The sequence below is a fragment of the Pseudophryne corroboree genome, chromosome 2 (genome assembly GCF_028390025.1).
Source record: "Pseudophryne corroboree isolate aPseCor3 chromosome 2, aPseCor3.hap2, whole genome shotgun sequence".
In the NCBI taxonomy this organism is placed as follows: Eukaryota; Metazoa; Chordata; class Amphibia; order Anura; family Myobatrachidae; genus Pseudophryne; species Pseudophryne corroboree.
The window spans coordinates 622,606,340-622,633,222 of NC_086445.1; the positions used below are offsets into that span (position 1 = coordinate 622,606,340).

The window sequence follows — 26,883 nt, forward strand, 5'->3', positions numbered from 1 at the left end:
CCTTGAAATCTATTTATGTCACTACGGGTACGCTGCTCAGGCCGGCCGTGGCATCGGCATGGGTGAGTAGCGCTATTGAAAAGTGGGCAGATCACTTGTCATCTGAAATAGACACCCTGGATAGCGAAAGCGTGCTTTTGACGCTGGGTCACATCAGGGACGCTGCAGTCTATCTAAAGGACGCTGCGAGAGATATTGGCCTCTTGGCTTCAAGGGCCAATGCCATGGCAATCTTGGCTAGGAGGGCGTTGTGGACGCATCAATGGAATGGTAATGCTGATTCTAAAAAGGCTATGGAGACTCTGCCCTTCAATGGTGAAGTTTTGTTTGGTGAAGGCCTCACGGACCTAGTTTCTACAGCTACCGCGGGTAAGTCGTCCTTTTTGCCTTTTGTCCCTCCACAGCAAAAGAAAACCCCTCAATACCAGATGCAGTCCTTTCGGTCTCATAAATTCAGGAAAGGACAAGGGTCCTCTTTCCTTGCTGCTAGAGGTAAGGGAAAAGGAAAAAGATCGCCGGCTGTGGCAAGCTCCCAGGAGCAGAAGTCCTCCCCGGCTTCTGCCAAGTCCACCGCATGACGCTGGGGCTCCGCTGCGGGAGTCCGCACCGGTGGGGGAGCGTCTTCAGCTCTTCAGTCACGTCTGGGTTCACTCGGGCCTGGATCTTTGGGTGCTGGAAATTGTGACCCAAGGATACAAACTGGAGTTTCAAGACGTGCCTCCGCACCGATTTTTCAAATCGGCCTTGCCAGCTTCTCTTCCAGAAAGAGAGGTAGTGTGTGCGGCAATACAAAAGCTGTGTCGGCAGCAAGTTATTGTCGTGGTACCCCCATTACAGCGGGGAGAAGGGTTTTATTCAACCCTGTTCGTGGTCCCGAAACCGGATGGCTCGGTCAGACCGATTCTGAATTTAAAATCCCTCAATCTGTATTTAAAAAGATTCAAATTCAAGATGGAATCTCTCCGAGCAGTGATCTCCAGTCTGGAGGGAGGGGATTTTATGGTGTCAGTCGACATAAAGGATGCTTGCCTACATGTCCCCATATATCCTCCACATCGGGCGTACCTGAGGTTCGCTGTTCAGGATTGTCACTACCAATTTCAGACGTTGCCGTTTGGTCTTTCCACGGCCCCGAGGATTTTCACCAAGGTAATGGCGGGAATGATGGTGCTCCTGCGCAAGCGAGGGGTCACAATTATCCCGTACTTGGACGATCTCCTGATAAAGGCGAGATCACAGGAGCAGTTGCTAAAAAGCGTTGCGCTCTCCCTGACAGTTCTGCAACAACATGGCTGGCTCCTAAATTTGCTAAAGTCGCAGTTGATTCCGACAACACGGCTGTAGTTTTTGGCCAAGATTCTGGACACGGAACTACAGAGAATTTTTCTCCCGTTGGAAAAAGCTCTGGAACTCCAGAACATGGTCAAGAAGCTTCTGAACCGGCAAGAGTGTCGATTCATCAATGCGCTCGAGTGCTGGGGAAAATGGTGGCGGCCTACGAGGCCATTCCGTTTGGCAGGTTCCATGCAAGAACTTTTCAGTGGGACCTGTTGAACAAGTGGTCCGGGTACCATCTACACATGCACCGGAAGATAAGCCTGTCCCCCGGGGCCAGGATTTCTCTCCTGTGGTGGCTCCAAGTCACACAGGGGGTAAATTTCCATGGAAAATGGTCGAGCCAAGAAGTTTGTCTACACATAAACATTCTGGAATTAAGGGCCATCTACAACGGCCTTCTACAAGCGGAACATCTGCTGCGCGGCCTACCCGTCCTGATTCAGTCGGACAACATAACAGCGGTGGCGTACATAAACCGCCAAGGCGGAACAAGAAGCAGAGCGGCGATGGCGGTCACAAAGATTCTTCGCTGGGCGGAAAAACATGCAAGCGCTCTGTCAGCGGTCTTCATTCCAGGCGTGGACAACTGGGAAGCAGACTTCCTCAGCAGACACGATCTCCATCCAGGAGAGTGGGGTCTTCATCAAGAGGTCTTTGCAGAAGTGACAGGTCGTTGAGGAATTCCTCAAATAGACATGATGTCGTCTCGCCACAACAAGAAGCTTCAGACGTATTGTTCCAGGTCGAGGGACCCTCAGGCAGTAGCTGTGGACGCTCTAGTTACACCGTGGGTGTTTCAGTCGGTCTATGTGTTCCCTCCACTTCCTCTCATCCCAAAGCTGATAAGGCTCATAAGAAGAACAAGGGTTCAGTCGATGCTCATTGTTCCAGATTGGCCACGGAGGGCCTGGTATCCGGATTTTCAGGAATTACTCATAGGAGATCCCTGGCCTCTTCCTCTAAGAGAGGATCTATTACAGCAGGGGCCGTGCGTGTTCCAAGACTTACCGCGGTTGCGTTTGATGGCATGGCGGTTGAACGCCAAATCCTAGCTCGAAAGGGTATTCCCGGAGAGGTCATCCACTCTACTGAAAGCTAGAACGGAGGTAACGGCGAAGCATTACTACCGTATTTGGAGAAAATATGTGTCTTAGTGCGAATCCAAGAAGGCGCCTATGGAAGAATTTCAGCTGGGTCGTTTTCTCCATTTTTTGCAAGCTGGTGTGGATGCGGGCCTTAAGTTAGGCTCCATTAAAGTGCAGATCTCGGCCTTATCTATTTTCTTTCAAAGGGTATTGGCCTCGCTTCCAAACGTACAGACTTTCGTAAAGGGCGTGCTGCACATACAACCTCCATTTGTGCCCCCAGTGGCACCATGGGACCTTAACGTGGTGTTACAGTTCCTTACGTCGCATTGGTTTGAACCTTTACAAAAGGTTGAGTTGAAATTTGTCACTTGGAAAGTGGTCATGCTATTGGCCTTGGCGTCCGCGAGGCGGGTGTCAGAGTTGGCGGTTTTGTCTCACAAAAGCCCCTACTTGGTTTTCCATGTAGATAAAGCGCAGTTGAGGTCTCGTCAACAATTTCTCCCAAAGGTGGTTTCTTCATTTCACATGAACCAACCTATTGTAGTACCTGTGGCTACTGAAGCCTTGGTTGAGTCAAAGTCTCTCGATGTGGTCAGGGCTTTGAAAATGTATGTGGCCAGAACGGCTCGTATTAGGAAAACAGAGGCGCTGTTTGTCCTGTATGCTTCCAACAAGGGGGTATATTTACAAAGATTCGTGTTTTTGACATTTTATGGGTGTTTGAACTCGAATGGTATCGGGTGCATTTTACTGCAACTTTTTGAATTCTGATACGATCATTCACTTAGCTGCCGATTTTTCCAAATTCGTATTTTCCGATGTCGATGTGATTCGTAATGTCAGGCAGTGTTTTACGAGAGTGATGAGTAAAACTCTGCCTGACAAAACACAAGGAATCCCGGCCGGATCTGTGAGATCAGTGCAGGGCTTCATTGTGTACCTTAAGAAGGTATTTAAAGTGTTAAAAAATCTGAAAAAAATTGCGTGGGGTCCCCCCTCCTAAGCACAACCAGCCTCGGGCTCTTTGAGCCGGTCCTGGTTGACAAAATATGGGGGGGAAAAATGACAGGGGTTCCCCCATATTTCATCAACCAGCACCGGGCTCTGCGCCTGGTCCTGGTTCAAAAAATACGGGGGACAAAAAGCGTAGGGGTCCCCCGTATTTCTTAAACCAGCACCGGGCTCCACTAGCCAGGTACATAATGCCACAGTCGGGGGACCAGCTTGCAGGGGAGGCTTGCTGGGACTTGTAGTACTGCTACTAAAAACAATATTCTCATTTTTTACACAAGGCTATCAACCCCCCATCCGCCGCCCTTGGATGGGGGGGACAGCCTCGGGCTTCACCCCTGGCCCTTGGGTGGCTGGAGGGGGGGAACCCCTTGATTTAAGGGGTTCCCACTCCTCCAGGGTACCCCGGCCAGGGGTGACTAGTTGGGTATGTAATGCCAGGGCCGCCGGGACCACAATAAGTGTCCCCCGGCTGTGGCATTATGTACCTGGCTAGTGGAGCCCGGTGCTGGTTTAAGAAATACGGGTGACCCCTACGCCTTTTGTCCCCCGTATTTTTTGAACCAGGACCAGGCGCAGAGCCCGGTGCTGGTTGATGAAATATGGGGGAACCCCTGTCATTTCTTTTCCCATATTTTGTCAATCAGGAACGGCTCAAAGAGCCCGAGGCTGGTTATGCTTAGGAGGGGGGACCCCACGCATTTTTTTTTCCTGTTTTTACACTAAACACACCCTTTCCCATAGATAACCATGCACAGATCTCACTGATCCGTGCATGGTTATCCAAACTCGACTGGAAAAAGCAGGTCTATTTTTTTGCTGCTTTTTTTAATAAATAGTAAATATTTTATTTTTAGTAAATATTGACCAAGGTTGGGGCTCCTGCTTCTAAGCAGACTATTGCACGCTGGATCTGTAATACGATTCAGCATGCTCATTCTACGGCTGGATTGCCGTTACCGAAATCGGTGAAGGCCCATTCCACTAGGAGGGTGGGCTCGTCTTGGGCGGCTGCCCGGGGTGTCTCAGCGTTACAACTTTGTCGAGCAGCTACTTGGTCGGGTTCAAACACTTTTGCAAAATTCTACAAGTTTGATACCCTAGCTCAGTGTTTCCCAACCTCGGTCCTCAAGGCACACTAACAGTCCTGGTTTTAGTGATATCCAGGCTTGAGCACAGGTGACTTAATTAGTACCTCAGTTATTTTGATTTAACTATCTGTGGTGAAACCTGAATATCACTAAAACCTGCACTGTTGGTGTGCCTTGAGGACCGCGGTTGGGAATGCCTGCCCTAGCTGATGAGGACCTCATGTTTGCTCAATCGGTGCTGCAGAGTCGTCCGCACTCTGCCGCCCGGTCTGGAGCTTTGGTATAAACCCCATGGTTCTTTTGGAGTCCCCAGCATCCTCTAGGACGTAGGAGAAATAGGATTTTAATACCTACCGGTAAATCCTTTTCTCTTAGTCCGTAGAGGATGCTGGGCGCCCATCCCAGTGCTGACTTTTTTCTGCAGTACTTGTTAATGGTTATTGCTTTTGTTACACAAAGGTTGTGTTTCGGTTAAGGTCCGCCTGTTGCTGATCTGTTTGGTTCACACTGTTACCTGGTTTTAGTTAAATGCCAGGTTGTACGGTGTGTTGTGGTGTGAGCTGGTATGTATCTCACCCTTCGTTTAACAAAATCCTTTTCCTCGAAATGTCCGTCTCCTCTGGGCACAGTTCCTATAACTGAGGTCTGGAGGAGGGGCATAGAGGGAGGAGCCAGTTCACGCCCATTAAAGTCTTAAAGTGCCCGTGTCTCCTGCGGATCCCGTCTATACCCCATGGTCCTTTTGGAGTCCCCAGCATCCTCTACGGACTAAGAGAGAGAGATTTTTTTCTCGCCACCTCTATGGTGAAAGTTTCTTAATTTAATATTTCTTTTTAAATTTCTCAATAAGTAAATTGTGTTTATATGTCATCCTTAGGTTTAATCATGTGGTGAGGGACAAGATTTGCTTTTGTTTGTCCAAATATTTTATGACGGACAGCCACCAGCACTGGTTTTGCCTGTAACATTGACCATAAATAATTTTAATTGGTAATGGATCACCAACCCAGGGCACCCCAGGGTGCCACGGCACACAGTTTGAGAACCACTGGCTTAGACTATTTCTAAAAATTTGATTGACCAAATCTTCCAATCTGCAGTTAAAGTTTCCACACTGCAAGGTATGTGCACAGGTGTTGCATTTCAATGAACCAGAGGGGTGACTTGAAGTACAGTAATTGCTATTCTTCTATTGTAATGGTTATGTTTTTATGGAGAATCCCTTCCAGCAAGTTACAAAATAAATTGTGCTATGTTTTGTTTAGATTTCTTAATGTGCCTCAGCATTGGCACTGACCTTATTCATGTTCCAGGTGTAAACACGATTGTTTAGATTTAGTTAATAACACTGTTTTCCTTTTGTTGCAGTCACTGTTGCCAAAGTTATTGACAAATTTGACGAAGGAGGAGATGATGATGATGCGGATGATGCCATAATACTTGAAAACATCCGAAAAAGCAGAGTGACCTTTCTGTCTGACACGGATAATAGGTATTTGGGAAAAGCAACATCTCGGAAGGATTTAAAAGCTGAGTTAGGGGAGGAGTCCTTCTCTGATGGTGAGTTTTATTTATATCGTGCTCTTCTGTTTAGCATTATTTCTCAGATATAACCATTTGCCTTTACTTTTTGTGTTGCTTTCTCATCTCCTAAATTGTTACAGTTCACATTCCTCAAAGTTATTTTACCATGGTTGGCAATCTCGCACTGAGGAAATAGATTTCCTAACTAATAAGACAGAACCCTTTTAAGTGGGAGGAGTTACATAATTAAAAAAAAACAATACCGTCTCTGATCCTTGCAGACTACGAAACCCACTTGATGATTATCACAGACAGTTATGCAATTTCATGTCCAACAAGTATATTATGTGCTGGTAGGTGTAGTACAGTAGCGGGGCACACGCTAATATAATCTAGGGATACATGATCTGTATGTGGACATTTGATTGGTATGATGTTTAGGTGTATTATGAATGGTCCCAAGCCTACAATATTGGTTGATTAGGTAAACAGGTGTGCTATTGCAGTTGGTACTTTATACATTAGGTCTGTTCTGCACAGTACGCAGTTGGTAAATAGAAGGGAAGAACCAGGAAAATATATGGAAGCTCATGGCTTGGATAATGTTCTGGTCACTTTACTAATCCACACCTACTAATGCAGGGATTGACAAAGTTTTCTAAAATATAGGAGCCAGACCACCATCCCCCCCTATTAACCCCCTCCCCCCCAAAAAAAACACATAACAGAAACAAACCCTGAGACCCTTCCCCATCCTGCAGCCAGATTACTGAGCAGCTTCCTCCCAAACCCGACCCCTACGGCCATACAACTTTGGGGATACCGTAAGGCAAACCAGCACTCTGCAGCCGCACTGTTGTGCAGTTGCCCCCCGAGCAAGCAACAACCAACCAACCAACCCACCCCGCACTCACATTAATGAACAGCTAACCAATCAGGCAACCAATCCCCACATCCATACAATTAAGGAGGTACCCCTAGGTAAACCACGTCTCCGCAGCCACCCCTAGGGAAAACAGATCCTCCCGCTCTGTGTACACATCACTATCCTCTCCAAAGTTGCGATCCCCAGGCACGCATACTCCCTCTTATTAGAGAGCTCTATGCAGCCAGAGTTTGGAGACGGCAGACAACGCAGGCCGTAATCCCTGGGCATGCATAGACACTCTTATTGGAGAGCGCTATGCATCCATAATTTGGAGACAGCAGACAACGCAGGCTGGGACAGACCGTAGAAGTCCGCGCAGGCTGGGGTGGACAGGCACAGCAGTCTGTGCAGGCCAGGACAGACACTCAGCACATGCAGTCCTGTTCATGAAATGGTTGCCACAATAAAGGCATGCCCACGAATCTCCGCTGGGGCTGAAAAGGATCTGCTTCCTCTCTCCATAATCTGGTAGCCAGGCAGCAAAATCTAGGGGTCATGGTGACCTGGCCCCTGGGATTTGTCGAGCCCTGGACTAAGGTACACAGACCCCCAACTTTCGCTTTCTTTCTAAGGCATAACTATTATGTTAGTTATTAAGCAGCACTTTACAGACACTCTTCGTTTACATTGGTCCCTCACCCAGTTGAGCATGCAGTCTAAATTCCCTACCACACACATAACAAGTTAATTTCCTCATAGGCCAACTACCCACCAGTATGAATTTGAAGTGTAGAAGGAAACCAAAGCACCTGGAAGAAACGACCACTTTGAGATTATACTGTTATGTATAGGACTTTGTGCAGCTTGTAAATCTAATGTTGTAACATTATGTAAGCAATTGCCCACTTGCTCTGCGGTCATCGCTAAACAACAAAAGAGGGGTTTAGATTGCAACCATGAAGGATGATGCACAGTTGATTGAGTTCTTGCTTAAATTTTTTTTCTCTGACGTCCTAGTGGATGCTGGGTACTCCGTAAGGACCATGGGGAATAGACGGGCTCCGCAGGAGACTGGGCACTCTAAAGAAAAGATTAGGTACTATATCTGGTGTGCACTGGCTCCTCCCTCTATGCCCCTCCTCCAGACCCCAGTTAGAATCTGTGCCTGGCCAGAGCTGGATGCACTCTAGGGGCTCTCCTGAGCTTCCTAGAAAGAAAAGTATTTGTTAGGTTTTTTATTTGCAGTGAGATCTGCTGGCAACAGACTCACTGCTACGTGGGACTTAGGGGAGAGAAGCAAACCTACCTGCTTGCAGCTAGCTTGTGCTTCTAGGCTACTGGACACCATTAGCTCCAGAGGGATCGAACACAGGGCCCGACCTCGATCGTCCGTTCCCGGGGCCGCGCTGCCATCCCCCTTGCAGAGCCAGAGGACTGAAGAAACCGGAGGAAATCGGCGGCTGAAGACTTCGGTCTTCATTAAGGTAGCGCACAGCACTGCAGCTGTGCGCCATTGCTCCCTATGCACACCACACACTCCGGTCACTGATGGGTGCAGGGCGCTGGGGGGGGGGGGGGGGGGGGGCCTGGGCAGCAATTAGAGTACCTTACATGGCTAATTGACACATAATACAGCTTTTAAGCTGTATATGTGCATAATCCCCCGCCATTATACAGATAAAAAAGCGGGAGAAGCCCGCCGAGAAGGGGGCGGGGCTATCTTCCTCAGCACACCGGCGCCATTTTCTCTTCACAGCTCCGCTGGAAGACAGCTCCCCAGGCTCTCCCCTGCAGTTTCCAGACATCAAGGGTAAAAAAGAGAGGGGGGGCATTAAATTTAGGCGCAAAACTATATATATATATATAAATATATATATATATATATATATATATATATATATATATAAAAGCAGCTATATTGAAAATCGCTTTTGTTAGTGTAAATCCCTGATTATATAACGCTGTGGTGTGTGCTGGCATACTCTCTCTCTGTCCCCCCAAAGGACTTTGTGGGGTCCTGTCCTCAGAGCATTCCCTGTGTGTGTGTGCGGTGTATCGGTACGGCTGTGTCGACATGTTTGATGAGGACGCTTACGTGGAGGCGGAACAGGTGCCGATAAGTGTGATGTCGCCCCCTGCGGGGCCGACACCTGAGTGGATGGATATGTGGAAGGTATTAACCGACCGTGTCAACTCCTTACATAAAAGGTTCGATGACGCAGCTTTGGGACAGCCGGCATCTCTGCCCGCGCCTGACCAGGCATCTCAGAGGCCGTCAGGGGCTCAAAAACGCCCGCTACCTCAGATGGCAGACACAGATGTCGACACGGAGTCTGACTCCAGTGTCGACGAGGATGAGACAAATATACAATCCACTAGGGCCATCCGATGCATGATTACGGCAATGAAAAATGTGTTGCACATTTCTGACATTAACCCGGTTACCACAAAAAAGGGTATTATGTTTGGGGAGAAAAAGCAGCCAGTGACTTTTCCCCCATCTGATGAGTTAAATGAATTGTGTGAAGAAGCGTGGGGTTCCCCAGATAAGAAACTAGTAATTTCTAAGCGGTTACTAATGGCGTACCCTTTCCCGCCAACGGATAGGATACGCTGGGAGACATCCCCTAAGGTGGACAAGGCGCTCACACGCTTATCAAAAAAGGTGGCACTGCCTTCTCAGGATACGGCCGCCTTAAAGGAGCCTGCAGATAGAAAGCAGGAAGCTATCCTGAAGTCTGTGTATACACACTCAGGTACTATACTGAGACCTGCTATTGCTTCAGCATGGATGTGTAGTGCTGCAGCAGCGTGGTCTGATTCCCTGTCTGATAACATTGATTCCCTAGACAGGGACACTATATTGCTAACCATAGAGCATATTAAAGACGTAGTCTTATACATGAGAGATGCACAGAGGGACATTTGTCAGCTGGCATCTAGAATGAATGCAATGTCCATTTCTGCCAGGAGAGTATTATGGACTCGGCAGTGGACAGGTGATGCTGATTCTAAAAGGCACATGGAAATTTTGTCTTATAAGGGTGAGGAATTGTTTGGGGACGGTCTTTCGGACCTCGTATCCACAGCAACAGCTGGGAAGTCGACATTTTTACCCCAGGTTCCCTCACAGCCTAAGAAAGCACCGTATTATCAAGTACAGTCCTTTCGGCCTCAGAAAGGCAAGCGGGTTAGAGGCGCGTCCTTTCTGCCCAGAGGCAGGGGTAGAGGGAAAAAGCTGCACCATACAGCCAGTTCCCAAGAACAAAAATCCTCCCCTGCTTCCACTAAGTCCACCGCATGAGGCTGGGGCTCCACATGTGGAGCCAGGTGCGGTGGGGGCCCGTCTCCGGAACTTCAGCGACCAGTGGGTTCGCTCACAGGTGGATCTCTGGGTTCTACAAGTGGTATCTCAGGGATACAAGCTCGAGACGTCTCCCCCTCGCCGTTACCTCAAATCAGCCTTGCCAGCTACTCCCCAGGACAGGGAGGTAGTACTGGCGGCAATTCACAAGCTGTACCTCCAGCAGGTGATAATCAAAGTTCCCCTCCTTCAACAGGGACGGGGTTACTATTCCACAATGTTGTGGTACCGAAACCAGACGGTTCGGTGAGACCCATTCTAAATTTAAAATCCTTGAACACTTACATAAGTTAGTTCAAGTTCAAAATGGAATCGCTCAGGGCGGCTATTGCAAGCCTGGAAGAGGGGGATTACATGGTATCACTGGACATCAAGGATGCTTACCTACATGTCCCCATTTACCCACCTCACCAGGTGTACCTCCGTTTTGTGGTACAGGACTGCCATTACCAATTCCAGACGTTGCCGTTTGGTCTGTCCACGGCACCGAGGGTATTTACCAAAGTAATGGCCGAAATGATGATACTACTTCGGAAGAAGGGAGTTATAATTATCCTGTACTTGGACGATCTCCTTATAAAGGCGAGGTCAAGGGAGCAGTTGTTGGTCGGAGTAGCACTATCTCAGGAAGTGCTACAACAGCACGGCTAGATTCTGAATATCCCAAAGTCGCAGTTGGTTCCTACGACGTGTCTGCTGTTCCTGGGTATGATTCTGGCCACAGAACAGAAGAAGGTGTTTCTCCCGGAGGAGAAGGCCAAGGAGTTGTCATCTCTGGTCAGAGACCTCCTAAAACCACAACAGGTGTCGGTGCATCACTGCACGCGAGTCCTGGGAAAGATGGTAGCTTCTTACGAGGCAATTCCATTCGGCAGGTTCCATGCAAGGATCTTTCAGTGGGATCTGTTAGACAAGTGGTCCGGATCGCATCTTCAGATGCATCGGCTGATCACCCTGTCCCCGAGGGCCAGGGTGTGTCTGCTGTGGTGGCTGCAGAGTGCTCATCTTCTCGAAGGCCGCAGATTCTGCATACAGGACTGGGTCCTGGTGACCACGGATGCAATTCTCCGAGGTTGGGGGGCAGTCACTCGGGGAAGAAACTTCCAGGGACTATGGTCGAGTCAGGAGGCTTCCCTACACATAAATATTCTGGAACTAAGGGCCATTTACAATGCCCTAAGTCAGGCAAAACCCCTGCTTCAAAACCAGCCGGTGCTGATTCAGTCAGACAACATCACGGCGGTCGCCCATGTAAACCGACAGGGCGGCACAAGAAGCAGGATGGCGATGGCAGAAGCCACAAGGATTCTCCGATGGGCGGAAAATCACGTGATAGCACTGTCAGCAGTGTTCATTCCGGGAGTGGACAACTGGGAAGCAGACTTCCTCAGCAGGCACGACCTCCACCCGGGAGAGTGGGGACTTCATCCAGAAGTCTTCCAGCTGATTGTAAATCGTTGGGAAAGGCCACAGGTGGACATGATGGCGTCCCGCCTCAACAAAAAGCTAAAAAGATATTGCGCCAGGTCAAGGGACCCTCAGGCGATAGCTGTGGACGCTCTAGTGACACCGTGGGTGTACCAGTCGGTTTATGTGTTCCCTCCTCTTCCTCTCATACCAAAGGTACTGAGGATAATAAGAAAGAGAGGAGTAAGAACTATACTCATCGTTCCGGATTGGCCAAGAAGGACTTGGTACCCGGAACTACAAGAAATGATCTCAGAGGACCCTTGGCCTCTGCCTCTCAGACAGGACCTGTTACTGCAGGGGCCCTGTCTGTTCCAAGACTTACCGCGGCTGCGTTTGACGGCATGGCGGTTGAACGCTGAATCCTGATGGAAAAGGGCATTCCGGTTGAAGTCATTCCTACGCTGATAAAAGCTAGGAAGGATGTGACAGCAAAACATTATCACCGCATATGGCGAAAATATGTTGCTTGGTGTGAGGCTATGAAGGCCCCAACAGAAGAATTTCAGCTGGGTCGATTTCTGCACTTCCTACAGTCAGGAGTGACTATGGGCCTAAAATTGGGATCCATAAAAGTCCAGATTTCGGTACTGTCTATTTTCTTTCAAAAAGAACTGGCTTCACTGCCTGAATTTCAGACGTTTGTCAAGGGAGTGCTGCATATTCAGCCCCCTTTTGTGCCTCCAGTGGCACCTTGGGATCTCAACGTAGTGTTGGATTTCCTAAAATCACATTGGTTTGAGCCACTTCAGACCGTGGAGCTAAAATATCTCACGTGGAAAGTGGTCATGCTATTGGCCTTAGCTTCGGCTAGGCGTGTGTCAGATTTGGCGGCTTTGTCATGTAAAAGCCCCTATCTGATCTTCCATATGGACAGGGCAGAATTGAGGACTCGTCCCCAATTTCTCCCTAAGGTGGTATCAGCGTTTCATTTGAACCAACCTATTGTGGTGCCTGCGGCTACTCGGGACTTGGAGGCTTCCAAGTTGCTGGACGTAGTCCGGGCCCTGAAAATCTATGTTTCCAGGACGGCTAGGGTCAGAAAAACTGACTCACTGTTTATCCTGCGTGCACCCAACAAGCTGGGTGCTCCTGCTTCTAAGCAGACTATTGCTCGCTGGATCTGTAGCACGATTCAGCAGGCTCATTCTGCGGCTGGACTGCCGCATCCTAAATCAGTAAAAGCCCATTCCACGAGGAAGGTGGGCTCTTCTTGGGCGGCTGCCCGAGGGGTCTCGGCTTTACAACTTTGCCGAGCTGCTACCTGGTCGGGATCAAACACGTTTGCAAAATTCTACAAGTTTGATACCCTGGCTGAGGAGGACCTTGAGTTTGCTCATTCGGTGCTGCAGAGTCATCCGCACTCTCCCGCCCGTTTGGGAGCTTTGGTATAATCCCCATGGTCCTTACGGAGTTCCCAGCATCCACTAGGACGTCAGAGAAAATAAGAATTTACTCACCGGTAATTCTATTTCTCGTAGTCCGTAGTGGATGCTGGGCGCCCATCCTAAGTGCGGATTGTCTGCAATACTTGTATATAGTTATTGCCTAACTAAAGGGTTATTGTTATGAGCCATCTGTTCGTGAGGCTCAGTTGTTATTCATACTGTTAACTGGGTATAGTATCACGAGTTGTACGGTGTGATTGGTGTGGCTGGTATGAGTCTTACCCGGGATTCCAAATCCTTTCCTTATTGTGTCAGCTCTTCCGGGCACAGTTTCCCTAACTGAGGTCTGGAGGAGGGGCATAGAGGGAGGAGCCACTGCACACCAGCTAGTACCTAATCTTTCTTTTAGAGTGCCCAGTCTCCTGCGGAGCCCGTCTATTCCCCATGGTCCTTACGGAGTTCCCAGCATCCACTACGGACTACGAGAAATAGAATTACCGGTGAGTAAATTCTTATTATTTTTTTTTAACGTAATCCTTTTATTATCAATGCATCACTTCACAATACAAAAACATCAGGTTCAGCAGTATAAAGAAATATGTACATGCAAGTAACCAAATACAATAAGTAGAAAAATCCTCAATGCCAATTAACACCAGATCCTCGGTGTATTATCAGATGTGGTAATGAACAGAGGCATGTACACATCATAATATTACTGAATACACTTCAGTGTAAATAGACTATAAGTGATAGAGCCCCAGAATAAAAAAAAAAAAAAAAAAAGATTGGGGGAAAGGAGAAAAACCCTGCTAGTTTCCATACTATGGGGTTATGAGGAGGCCGGGACCATGCAACACCACCAACAGTCAATTTACTATCACTATGGGATGGTCACCAACTGCCGATCTAGTCTCATACCATAGCGTTTCTTTGAGTTCTTGCTTAAATTTAAAAAAAATTGGATATGCAGAGTGGAGAGTGAGAATTGGTGTGCAGGTGTTTTTTAGAGTGTATCTATAAATATCTGCATGACAGGGAGAGAGCAGTTGCTTACCAGACAGGTAGTTGCTCCTTCTGAAAGCAGCTGCTGTGTGTTAGGGTAAGTTATGCTGCATTTCGCTTCTATGGTAATTTAGTACAGTTGTCTTATTTTCTACTTTGATGTACAAATACACGAAGTTGAAATTTGATCATATCTTAGTCTGGTTCTCTTTTAAAATGCACTTTATGCATTTACTCTACCAATTTGGTATTGGACTGTACTATAAATGTTTTGTACATGTTCTGATTGTTGTGTTCACACAAAATGTATTATTGCCTTTGCTAGATGAAGACGCATCACAGGGTGACTCACATGATAATGATGAAGAACTGGGTAGTAGTAAGGAAGAAGGCTCTGAAGACGATGATGACAACAGTAACCACAGCACACAGGAGGAAACTGATGAAGACCAAGATACAGGACAACATGACGAGGAAAGATCAGAGCTGCAAGATGATGACGTACAGACCTTCTCTACAGAAAAGGTGTCCACAGATGTTGCTAAGGGTCAAAGCATTAAGAACCAGTTAGGTAAGTCTATATTCTTATTAATATTTCTCTTACGTCCTAGAGGATACTGGGGTTCCATTTAGTACCATGGGGTATAGACGGGTCCACTAGGAGCCATGGTCACTTTAAGAATTTGATAGTGTGGGCTGGCTCCTCTCTCTATGCCCCTCCTACCAGACACGGTTTCGAAAATGTGCCCGGAGGAGCCAGTCACGCTTATGGAAGCTCCTGAAGAATTTTCTGTATTTATTTTATATGTTTGTTATTTTCAGGCAGGGCTGGTTGGCACCAGCCTGCCTGCTTGCTTCGTGGGACTTGGGGTGGGGGGGTGGGGGGGTTAATGGTCCCGTTCCCCGCTGACAGGACACTGAGCTCCTGAGGGAAATATTCGCAAGCCCCACCACGGCGAGCATACATTCCTGCAGCACGCCGCCACCCCTAACAGAGCCAGAAGAAAAAGTTGGGAGTACTACGACGGTGGCCCGGCATGAGGGTATGGAGATGCACGGCTTCTAACTGGGGCGGAATGCGTCTTCAGGCACAGTACACAGCTGCGTACACTGTACACAGTAACCACACTGGCAAAAACAGCCTTAAAACGATTTTCTCCATGTTAAGCACCAGATTACCTCAGCCAGTATAAAAAAAGTGGGAAGACCGCGCGCCATTGAAGGGGCAGGGCCTTCACTATGAGCGGATCCAGCAGCTCACCAGTGCAATTTTCCCTCTGCAGTGGACACAGACGCTGACTGACAGGGACGCGCAGCTCCTCCGGAGAGACTCCAGATTACCTCAGCGGTACCAGGGGGTCATAGCAGGGGTAGCGATTATTAGTGTACTAAGTCCCCTGTCGGGGTACTTGGTCTGCGACCCGGCTGAACTTGGCATTAGTGATAAGGGCGCGGTGGGGGCAGGCTCCAAATAACTCTGTGTCTCCCTGAAGGGCTCTTTGTGGATAATTGTGCTTAACCTTTTCCTGTGTGTGTGCTGTCACATTTACATTATGTCAGGCAAACAGTGTGTTTCTTGTACAGTGGAGTGTTCCTCTTCACCAGGGGGCTCACTACTGGGTACTCAGGGCAGTGCACCTTCCCAGAATAGCGGGGCTGAACCGGAGTGGGTTAATTCCATTAAGGGAATGATCTCAAATATATCTACAAAACTATCCCGCATTGAGAAAGAGACGCAATACTTAAGACAGACTGTGGATGAGTTTCTATATAGAGACTCAGTCCCCAAACCAGCGTCTCAATCCCCTCCCATTTGTCCGCAAAAACGATCTCTGGCCCATATCCTGCAGTCTGACTCTGACGGGTCAGACATGGAGGAGGGTGAGGTGGATTTGGAGGGGGGATGCTACTATGTCACAGGGAATAGAGGCTATCAGGGATATTGTGCAAATTCCTGATAAGGTGTCAGAGGAGTGTGAGGAATCTTATTTTAATGTAAAAAAGAAGTCCTCAGTCACTTTTCCTGCGTCAAAGGAATTTAATACCCTGTTTGAAGAACCATGGGTTAATCCTGATAAGAAATTTGAAATCACTAAAAGGTTGCTCTCATCTTTCCTCTGGAGGATAGGAAAAATTGGGAAAATCCACTGATAGTGGATGCATCAGTCTCTAGGCTGTCAAGAAAAATTGTATTGCCTGTCCCTGTGCAGCCTCCCTAAAAGATATGGCTGTTCGTAAAATTGAGACTACACTCAAATCATTGTACACAGCTGCTGGGGTGGCCCAGAGACCCACTATTGCATGTGCGTGGATCACAAAAGCCATTGCTAAATGATCAGGTAACCTAACTGAGGGGTTAGATTTCTTGTCTAGGGGGGATGTTGTTTTACTCCTGCAGCATATACAGGACTTTGCAAACTTTATGGTTGAAGCCATAAAAGAGATTGGTTTGCTGAATGCACGCACCACCGCTATGGCTGTGTCAGCACACAGGGGCTTGTGGCTATGCTACTGGACTGCTGATGCGGACTCCCGGAAAGGCGTGGAAGGCCTACCATTCACAGGAGAGGCATTGTTTGGAGACAAACTAGACAAATGGATCTCCAAAGCTACTGCGGGTAAATATACGTATCTTCCTTCCGCAGCTTCCCCAGCCAGGAAAGCTTATTCAGCTTCACATTTACAGTCCTTTCGGACAGTCAAGTTTAAGGGAAAATCCAGAGGTGTCTCTACGGCCTCCAGAGGAGCAAGAGGTAAACCACGCAAACCAGCAACTGCAGGTGCTCAGGAACAGAGCTCAGGCTCTACTTCCTGAAAGCCTTCAGCATGCCTAGAGGACTGTCACGTGGGAGCCCGACTAAAATTCTTCAGTCACATCTGGTCAAGTTCGTGTCGGGATCCCTGGTACATAGATCTTATTTCCCAGGTCTACAGACTGGAGTTCCAAGAGCTCCCACCTCACAGATTCTTCAAATCAGGCTTACCAGCTTCACATGAGGCAAGTATAACTTTACAGCAGGCCATCCAAAAACTGGTACAGACACAAGTCATTGTTCCAGTTCCACCTCATCTGCACAACAAGGCGTACTATTCCAACTTGTTTGTAGTACCAAAACCGGACGGTTCGGTACGACCAATTCTGAACCTCCAAGTCCTTGAACCCGTTCTTAAGATTGTTCAAGATGGAGTCTCTGAGAGCGGTGATGTCAGGTCTGGAGGAAGGGGAACTCCTAGTGTCTCTGGATATCAAGGGTGTGTACTTTCACATTCTGATCTGGTTGCCTCATCAGGCTTATCTACGGTTTGCACTGCAGGACTGTCACTACCAGTTCCAGGTCCTGCCATTTGGTCTCTCCACGGCACCGAGGGTGTTCACCAAGTTGATGGCAGAGATGATGTTTATACTCCGCAAGCAGTGAGTGAACATAATTCCGGACCTGGACGATCTTCTGATAAAGGCGCTGTCCAGGGAGAGGATTCTGGACAGCATTGGTCTCTGAACTTAACTTCTCCAGTATCACGGGTGGATTCTGAGCCTTCCAAAATCTCACCTAGAGCCAACACGGAGGCTCCCATTCCTGGGAATGATACTGGACACGGAGTTGCAGAAAGTGTTCCTTCCATTGGAAAAGGCATTTTTAATCCAGTAGATGGTTCAGGATGTCTTGAAGCCAACCTGGATATCGGTGCATCTATCCATTCACCTTCTGGGGAAAATGGTGGCCTCTTACGAGTCGCTTCAATACGGAAGGTTTCACGCAAGATCCTTCCAGCTCGATATGTTGGACAAATGGTCCAGATCGCATCTTCACATGCACCAGAGGATCCATCTGTTGCCAAAAGCCAAGATATCCCTTCTGTGGTGGCTACAGATTTCTCACCTCATCGAGGGTCAGAGGGTCGTAATTCAGGACTGGATCCTTTTAGCCACGGACACAAGCCTCAGAGGTTGGGGAGCCCAGGGGGTGCAGTTTCAAGGAAGATGGTCAAATCAGGAAGTCATCCTTCTAATCAACATTCTGGAACTCGGGGACATATACAACGCCCTTCTGCAGGCCTCTTATAATCTTCACGATCGGGCCATTCAGGTCCAGTCGGATAATGTGACGGCAGTGACATACATAAACCGACAGGGCGGAAAGAAAAGCAGAGCAGCAATGTTGGAGGTGTCAAGAATTCTCCTCTGGGCAGAGAAATATGCTGTGGCGTTGTCAGCGGTCTTCATTCCGGAAGTAGACAACTGGGAAGCAGACTTCCTCAGCAGACACGACCTGCACTCGGGGGAGTAGGGCCTACACCCGGAAGTGTTCAGGTGCTTGACACATCAGTGGGGATATCCACAAATCGACATGATGGCCTCTCGTCTCAACAAGAAGCTCAAGCGGTTTTGTTCTAGGTCGAGAGACCCACAGGCACTGGCGGTTGACGCTCTGACGAATCCATGGGTCTATCAGATGGTGTACGTGTTACCTCCACTTCCTCTGATCCCAAGAATTCTAAAAAGAATAAAAAGGGAAAAGGTTCAAGCAATACACATTGCTCCGGACTGGCCAAGAAAGGCCTGGTACGCGGACCTTCAGGAGATGCTCCTCGAAGATCCGTGGCCTCTACTTTTTCGCGAGGATCTTCAGCAACAGGGCCCGTTCGTCTATCAGGACTTACCGCGGCTACGTTTGACTGCATGAAAGTTGAACGGCTGATTCTAGCCAGAAGAGGGATCCCTAACAAAGTTATCCCGACTATGATCCAAGCCAGGAAAGGGGTAACGTCTAAACATTACCACTGTATTTGGAAGAAATACGTCTCTTAGTGTGGGAGCAGAACTTATTCTGCGGCGGGATTTCACCTGGGACGTTTCCTGCTTTTTCTGCAGGCAGGTGTGGATGTGGGGCTACGTCTGGCTCCATAAAAATCCAGATTTCGGCCTTGTCCATTTTCTTTCAGATCCATTTGGCTTTTCTCCCTGAGGTCCAGACGTTTTTGAAAGGGGTTCTGCGCATTCAACCTCCACTGTTGTCCTTGGCTTCAGCAAGACGTGTGTCGGAGCTGGGGGCTTTGTCTCACAAAAGCCTCTATTTAATATTCCATGAGGACAGAGCTGAACTCGGAACTCGTCAGCAATTTCTTCCGAAAGTTCTGTCTGCGTTTCACATCAACCAACCTATTCTGGTTCCGGTTATCACAGACTCCTCTGCTACTTCAAAGTCTTTGGATGTTGTCAGGGCTTTGAAGGTATAGGTAAAGAGGACAGCTCGTCACAGGAAATCTGACTCGCTGTTCGTTCTCTATGAGCCCAATAAAATTGGGTGTCCTGCTTCAAAGCAGACAAAAGCTTGCAGGATCAGGCTCACTATTCAGCATGCTTATTCCATGGCAGGTTTGCCGGTTCCAAACTCTGTACAGGCCCACTCTACTAGGTCGGTGGGTTCTTCCTCAGCGGCTCAGGGTGTCTCTGCTTTACAGCTCTGCCGAGTGGCTTCTTAGTCTGGTTCGACAAGTTCGATACTTTGACCAAACTGAAGGTCCTCAGAGGCCAATCAGTTCTTCAGGAACCTCAGCAATCTCCCCCCCGGTTTGGGAGCTTTGGTACATCCCCATGGTACTAAATGGAACCCTAGTATCCTCTAGCACATAAGAGAAAATAGGATTTCTCTAACGTCCTAGTGGATGCTGGGGACTCCGTAAGGACCATGGGGAGTAGCGGCTCCGCAGGAGACTGGGCACAGCTAAGAAAGAATTAGGACTACCTGGTGTGCACTGGCTCCTCCCACTATGACCCTCCTCCAGACTTCAGTTAGAATCCTGTGCCCGGCCGAGCTGGATGCACACTAGGGGCTCTCCTGAGCTCCTAGAAAGAAAGTATATGTTAGGTTTTTTATTTTACAGTGAGATCTGCTGGCAACAGACTCACTGCAGCGAGGGACTAAGGGGAGAAGAAGCGAACCTACCTAACTGGTGGTAGCTTGGGCTTCTTAGGCTACTGGACACCATTAGCTCCAGAGGGATCGACCGCATGGAACCGGCCATTGGTGTTCGGTCCCGGAGCCGCGCCGCCGGCCCCCTTACAGAGCCAGAAGCAAGAAGAATCCGGAAAATCGGCGGCAGAAGACATCAGTCTTCACCAAGGTAGCGCACAGCACTGCAGCTGTGCGCCATTGCTCCTCATACACACTTCACACTCCGGTCACTGAGGGTGCAGGGCGCTGGGGGGGGGGGGGGGGCGCCCTGAGAAGCAATAAATACACCTTGGCTGGCAAATATATCACAATATATAGCCCCAGAGGCTATATATGTGATAAATACCCCTGCCAGAATCCATAAAAAAGCGGGAGAAAAGTCCGCCGAAAAAGGGGCGGAGCTATCTCCCTCAGCACACTGGCGCCATTTCTCCCTCACAGTTCCGCTGGAAGGAAGCTCTCTGGCTCTCCCCTGCAGTCTACACTACAGAAAAGGGTAAAAAAGGGAGGGGGGGCACTAAATTTAGGCGCAAAATACATATATAGCAGCTATAAGGGGATATAATTTAGTTAATCCCTGTATTATATAGCGCTCTGGTGTGTGCTGGCATACTCTCTCTCTGTCTCCCCAAAGGGCTTTGTGGGGTCCTGTCTTCTATTAGAGCATTCCCTGTGTGTGTGCGGTGTGTCGGTACGGCTGTGTCGACATGTTTGATGAGGAGACTTATGTGGAGGAGGAGCAGGTGCCTATAAATGTGTTGTCACCCCCTGCGGGGCAGACACCGGAGTGGATGGACTTATGGAAGGAATTACGCGAAAGTGTCGACTCCTTACATAAAAAATTTGACGACATGCCAAATGTGGGGCAGCCGGCTTCTCAGCCCGTGCCTGCCCAGACGTCTCAAAAGTCATCAGGGGCTCTAAAACGCCCGCTACCTCAGGTGGCAGACACAGATGTCGACACGGATACTGATACCAGTGTCGACGACGAAGAGACTAATGTAATGTCCAATAGGGCCACTCGTTATATGATTGAGTCAATGAAAAATGTTTTACACATTTCTGAAGTGACCCCAGGTACCACAAAAAAGGGTATTATGTTTGGGGAGAAAAAACTACCAGTAGTTTTTCCCCCTTCTGAAGAATTAAATGACGTGTGTGAACTAGCGTGGGCTTCCCCTGATAAAAAATTTGTAATTTCAAAAAAATTACTAATGGAGTACCCTTTCCCGCCAGAGGATAGGTCACGTTGGGAAACACCCCCTAAGGTGGATAAAGCACTTACGCGCTTATCAAAAAAGGTGGCACTGCCGTCCCAAGATACGGCCGCCCTAAAGGAACCTGCTGGCAGAAAGCAGGAGGCTCTCCAAAAAGCTATATATACACACACTGGTATTATACTGAGACCAGCTATTGCCTCAGCATGGATGTGCAGTGCGGCAGCTGCATGGTCAGACTCCCTGTCAGAGAACGTTGACACCCTAGACAGGGACACTATATTGCTAAACCTAGAGCATATTAAAGACGCTGTCTTTTACATAAGAGATGCACAGAGGGATATTTGCCGGCTGGCATCAAAAATAAGTGCACTGTCCATTTGTGCCAGGAGAGGGTGATGGACCCGGCAGTGGACAGGGGATGCAGATTCCAAAAGGCACATGGAAATTTTGCCTTATAAGGGTGAGGAGTTGTTCGGGGATGGTCTTTCAGACTTAGTGTCCACAGCAACAGCTGGGAAGTCAGCATTTTTGCCACATGTCCCCTCACAACCAAAGAGAGCACCGTAATATCAGGTGCAGTCCTTTCGCCCCCAAAAGAGCAGACGGGGTAGAGGCGCGTCCTTTCTGCCCAGAGGCAGAGGTAGGGGAAAAAAGCTGCAGCATACAGCCACTTCCCAGGAACAAAAGTCCTCCCCCGCTTCTTCTGCTAAGTCCGCCGCATGACGCTGGGGCTCAGCAGGCGGAGCCAGGTACGGTGGGGGGCCGTCTCAAAAACTTCAGCAATCAGTGGGCTCGCTCACAGGTAGATCCCTGGATCCTTCAAGTAGTATCTCAGGGGTACAGGCTGGAATTCGAGACATCCCCCGCCCCCCGCCGTTTCCTCAAATCTGCCTTACCAACGACTCCTTCAGAAAGGGAGGCTGTGTTAGAGGCAATTCACAAGCTGTATTCCCAGCAGGTGATAGTCAAGGTGCCCCTACTTCAACAAGGACGGGGTTACTATTCCACAATGTTTGTGGTACCGAAACCGGACGGTTCGGTGAGACCCATTTTAAATTTGAAATCCTTGAACACATATTTAAGAAGATTCAAGTTCAAGATGGAATCGCTCAGGGCGGTTATTGCAAGCCCGGAAGAGGGAGATTACATGGTATCTCTGGACATCAAGGATGCTTACCTGCATGTCCCCATTTACCATCCTCACCAGGAGTACCTCAGATTTGTGGTACAGGATTGTCATTACCAATTCCAGACGTTGCCGTTCGGCCTGTCCACGGCACCGAGGGTATTTACCAAGGTAATGGCCGAAATGATGATACTCCTTCGGAAAAAGGGAGTTTTAATTGTCCCATACTTGGACGATCTCCTGATAAGGGCAAGGTCCAGAGAGCAGTTGTTGGTCGGCGTAGCATTATCTCAGGAGATGCTACACCAGCACGGTTGGATTCTGAATATTCCAAAGTCTCAGCTGGTTCCGCGACACGTATACTGTTCCTAGGGATGATTCTGGACACGGTCCAGAAAAAAGTGTTTCTCCCAGAGGAGAAAGCCGAGGAGCTGTCGTCTCTAGTGAGAGGCCTCCTGAAACCAAAACAGGTGTCTGTGCATCATTGCACGCGAGTCCTGGGAAAGATGGTAGCTTCCTACGAAGCGATTCCATTCGGCAGGTTCCATGCCAGAACTTTTCAGTGGGACCTGTTGGACCAATGGTCCGGATCGCATCTTCAAATGCATCGGTTGATAACCCTGTCTCCAAAGACCAGGGTGTCTCTGCTGTGGTGGCTGCAGAGTGCTCACCTCAGAGAGGGCCGCAGATTCGGCATACAGGACTGGGTCCTGGTGACCACGGATGCCAGCCTTCGGGGCTGGGGGGCAGTCACTCGGGGAAGAAACTTCCAAGGACTTTGGTTGAGTCAGGAGACTTCCCTACACATAAATGTTCTGGAACTGAGGGCCATTTACAATGCCCTAAGTCAAGCAAAGCCCCTGCTTCAAAACCGGCCGGTTCTGATCCAGTCAGACAACATCACGGCTGTCGCCCATGTAAATCGACAGGGCGGCACAAGAAGCAGGACGGCGATGGCAGAAGCCACAAGGATTCTCCGATGGGCGGAAAATCACGTGTTAGCACTGTCAGCAGTGTTCATTCCGGGAGCGATCTTCATCCAGAAGTCTTCCAAATGATTGTAAACCGTTGGGAAAGGCCACAGGTGGACATGATGGCGTCCCGCTTAAACAAAAAGCTGGAAAAATATTGCGCCAGGTCAAGGGACCCTCAGGCGATAGCTGTGGACGCTCTAGTGACACCGTGGGTGTACCGGTCGGTTTATGTGTTCCCTCCTCTTCCTCTCATACCCAAGGTACTGAGGATAATAAGGAGAAGAGGCGTAAGAACTATACTCATTGTTCCGGATTGGCCAAGAAGAGCTTGGTACCCGGAACTTCAAGAAATGATCTCAGAGGACCCATGGCCTCTGCCGCTCAGACAGGACCTGCTGCTGCAGGGGCCCTGTCTGTTCCAAGACTTACCGCGGCTGCGTTTGACGGCATGGCGGTTGAACGCCGGATCCTAAAAGAAAAGGGTATTCCGGAGGAAGTCATTCCTACGCTTATTAAAGCTAGGAAAGATGTAACCGTACAACATTATCACCGCATATGGCGAAAATATGTTGCGTGGTGTGAGGCCAGGAAGGCCCCAACGGAGGAATTCCAGCTAGGTCGATTTCTGCTCTTCCTACAGTCAGGGGTGACTATGGGCCTAAAATTGGGTTCCATTAAGGTCCAGATTTCGGCTCTGTCGATTTTCTTCCAAAAAGAACTGGCTTCACTACCTGAAGTTCAGACATTTGTCAAGGGAGTGCTGCATATTCAGCCTCCTTTTGTGCCCCCAGTGGCACCGTGGGACCTCAACGTGGTGTTGGGTTTCCTAAAGTCACATTGGTTTGAGCCACTCAAAACCGTGGATTTAAAATATCTCACGTGGAAAGTGGTCATGTTTTTGGCCTTGGCTTCGGCAAGGCGGGTGTCAGAATTGGCGGCTTTGTCATGTAAAAGCCCCTATTTGATTTTCCATATGGATAGGGCAGAATTGAGGACTCGTCCCCAATTTCTTCCTAAGGTGGTATCAGCTTTTCACTTGAACCAACCTTTCGTGGTGCCTGCGGCTACTAGGGACTTGGAGGACTCCAATTTACTGGACGTAGTCAGGGCCTTGAAAATTTATGTTTCCAGGACGGCTGGAGTCAGGAAGACTGACTCGCTATTTTATCCTGTATGCACCAAACAAGATGGGTGCTTCTGCTTCAAAGCAGACTATTGCTCGCTGGATTTGTAGCACAATTCAGCTTGCGCATTCTGTGGCTGGCCTGCCACAGCCTAAATCTGTAAAAGCCCATTCCACGAGGAAAGTGGGCTCTTCTTGGGCGGCTGCCCGAGGGGTCTCGGCTTTACAACTTTGCCGAGCTGCTACTTGGTCAGGGGCAAACACGTTTTCAAAATTCTACAAATTTGATACCCTGGCTGAGAAGGACCTTGAGTTCTCTCATTCGGTGCTGCAGAGTCATCCGCACTCTCCCGCCCGTTTGGGAGCTTTGGTATAATCCCCATGGTCCTTACGGAGTCCCCAGCATCCACTAGGACGTTAGAGAAAATAAGATTTTACTCACCGGTAAATCTATTTCTCGTAGTCCGTAGTGGATGCTGGGCGCCCGTTCCAAGTGCGGACTGTCTGCAATACTTGTATATAGTTATTGTTAACTAAAAGGGTTATTGTTGAGCCATCTGTTGAGAGGCTCTGTTATGTTCATACTGTTAACTGGGTATAATATCACGAGTTATACGGTGTGATTGGTGTGGCTGGTATGAGTCTTACCCGGGATTCAAAATCCTTTCCTTATTGTGTCAGCTCTTCCGGGCACAGTATCCTTACTGAAGTCTGGAGGAGGGTCATAGTGGGAGGAGCCAGTGCACACCAGGTAGTCCTAATTCTTTCTTAGCGGTGCCCAGTCTCCTGCGGAGCCGCTATTCCCCATGGTCCTTACGGAGTCCCCAGCATCCACTACGGACTACGAGAAATAGATTTACCGGTGAGTAAAATCTTATTTTTAATTACCTACCGGTAAATCCTTATCTCGTAGTCTGTAGAGGATACTGGGCGCCCGATCGGTGCTTCGTTCATACTGCATTGTTACTTGGTTAAGTATTGTTGATTCAGCTGTTGCTGTTCCTGTTTAAAGTTGGGTTAGCATAGCTTTCTTCTGTTGTGTGCGTGTGCTGGTTCGGAATCTCACCACTATATTTATCTATCCTTCTCTCAAAGTATGTCCGTCTCCTCGGGCACAGTTTCCTAGACTGAGTCTGGTAGGAGGGGCATAGAGGGAGCAGCCATCCCACACTATTAAGTGCCTATGGCTCTTAGTGGACCCATCTATACCCCATGGTACTAAATGGAACCCCAGTATCCTCTACGGACTACGAGAAAAGGATTTACTGGTAGGTAATTAAAATCCTATTTAAATGACCAAATTGTTATAAATAACTTCTGTAGTGGTGATATGCATTGTTGGTGCATTTAACCAGATGTATTGCATTAATTCTTCTAAACTGGTGTCATGGTCTGGTGATGAAGTGGTGGGGATATAACAGGCTATAGAGCATTAGAGTGTTTGCTGTGGCACAGTGTATTAGAGCTCACACAACTCCCAATATGTCCATGTGTATGCATGTTTGAAGTGAGAGACGTCAGGACAGTTTTGTCAAGTGTGACAAATACAAGTATTAATGATAATATTGATTGTAAACGGGACTAGCCCAAAAAGTGCCAAAATATTGTCTGCATATGGGCAAGAAATTTCTTAGGGATGAATGGTTACTAGGCACTTGCAGTTAAAGTAAGGCACTGTACAGACAAGTGAGCTGTGAGCTACACCCTTTATGACGCGTTTTTTTTTTTTTTGCAAATTAAGTTTTTATTATCAATAAAAAGATAATATTATACATCACGATGATTTTACAATCGGTACATATGTTCATAGAACAGTAGCTAATGTTTTAGTCGTTGACCAGAAGTACGGTGAACAAACAGTGTAGAACATCGTTCATCTACATTAACTTTAACTAGAGGTATTAATATGTATCCTCTTCAAATAGTAATAACAAGAACAATAAATCTAACATGAAGTATGGAGGGTAGTCAAAGGGAGAAAGGAAAAAGAGAGAGAGATAGAGAGAGCAAGACAACAGATGGGGGGGGGGGGGGAGGGGGGTCGCATTCTCCGCAGCAGTCCTACTATGTAGCCGATGTGGGATGAAGCATAATGGTTTTGTATACCGGCGTATCCTTGAACTCCAGCCAGTCAAACCAGACGGCCGTAAACCGGGACGCAGAACGGTCGGACAGAGCTGTCAGGTCCTCCATTGCCATGTAGTGGTCAATTCTTTGGAACCATTTGGCAATGGGTGGTTGTACCTGGGATCTCCAGAAGCATGGGATGGTTGCTCTGGCTGCATTCATTAAGTGTCTCAGTAATGAGTTTTTGAACTGGGATAGAGGTAAGTCTGTCA

General features: G+C 48.4%; 1 protein-coding gene across 2 annotated transcripts in view; it reads left to right on the forward strand.

The window, feature by feature from the left end:
* The window catches only part of AATF (apoptosis antagonizing transcription factor), a 402,606-nt gene that overhangs the window by 64,034 nt on the left and 311,689 nt on the right, over positions 1-26,883 (forward strand). For both annotated transcript variants that reach the window (XM_063954827.1, XM_063954826.1), the window contains exons 2-3: positions 5,897-6,088; positions 14,470-14,715. In XM_063954827.1, the coding sequence (XP_063810897.1) occupies positions 5,897-6,088; positions 14,470-14,715 (438 nt within the window). The remainder of the gene's footprint in view (positions 1-5,896; positions 6,089-14,469; positions 14,716-26,883) is intronic.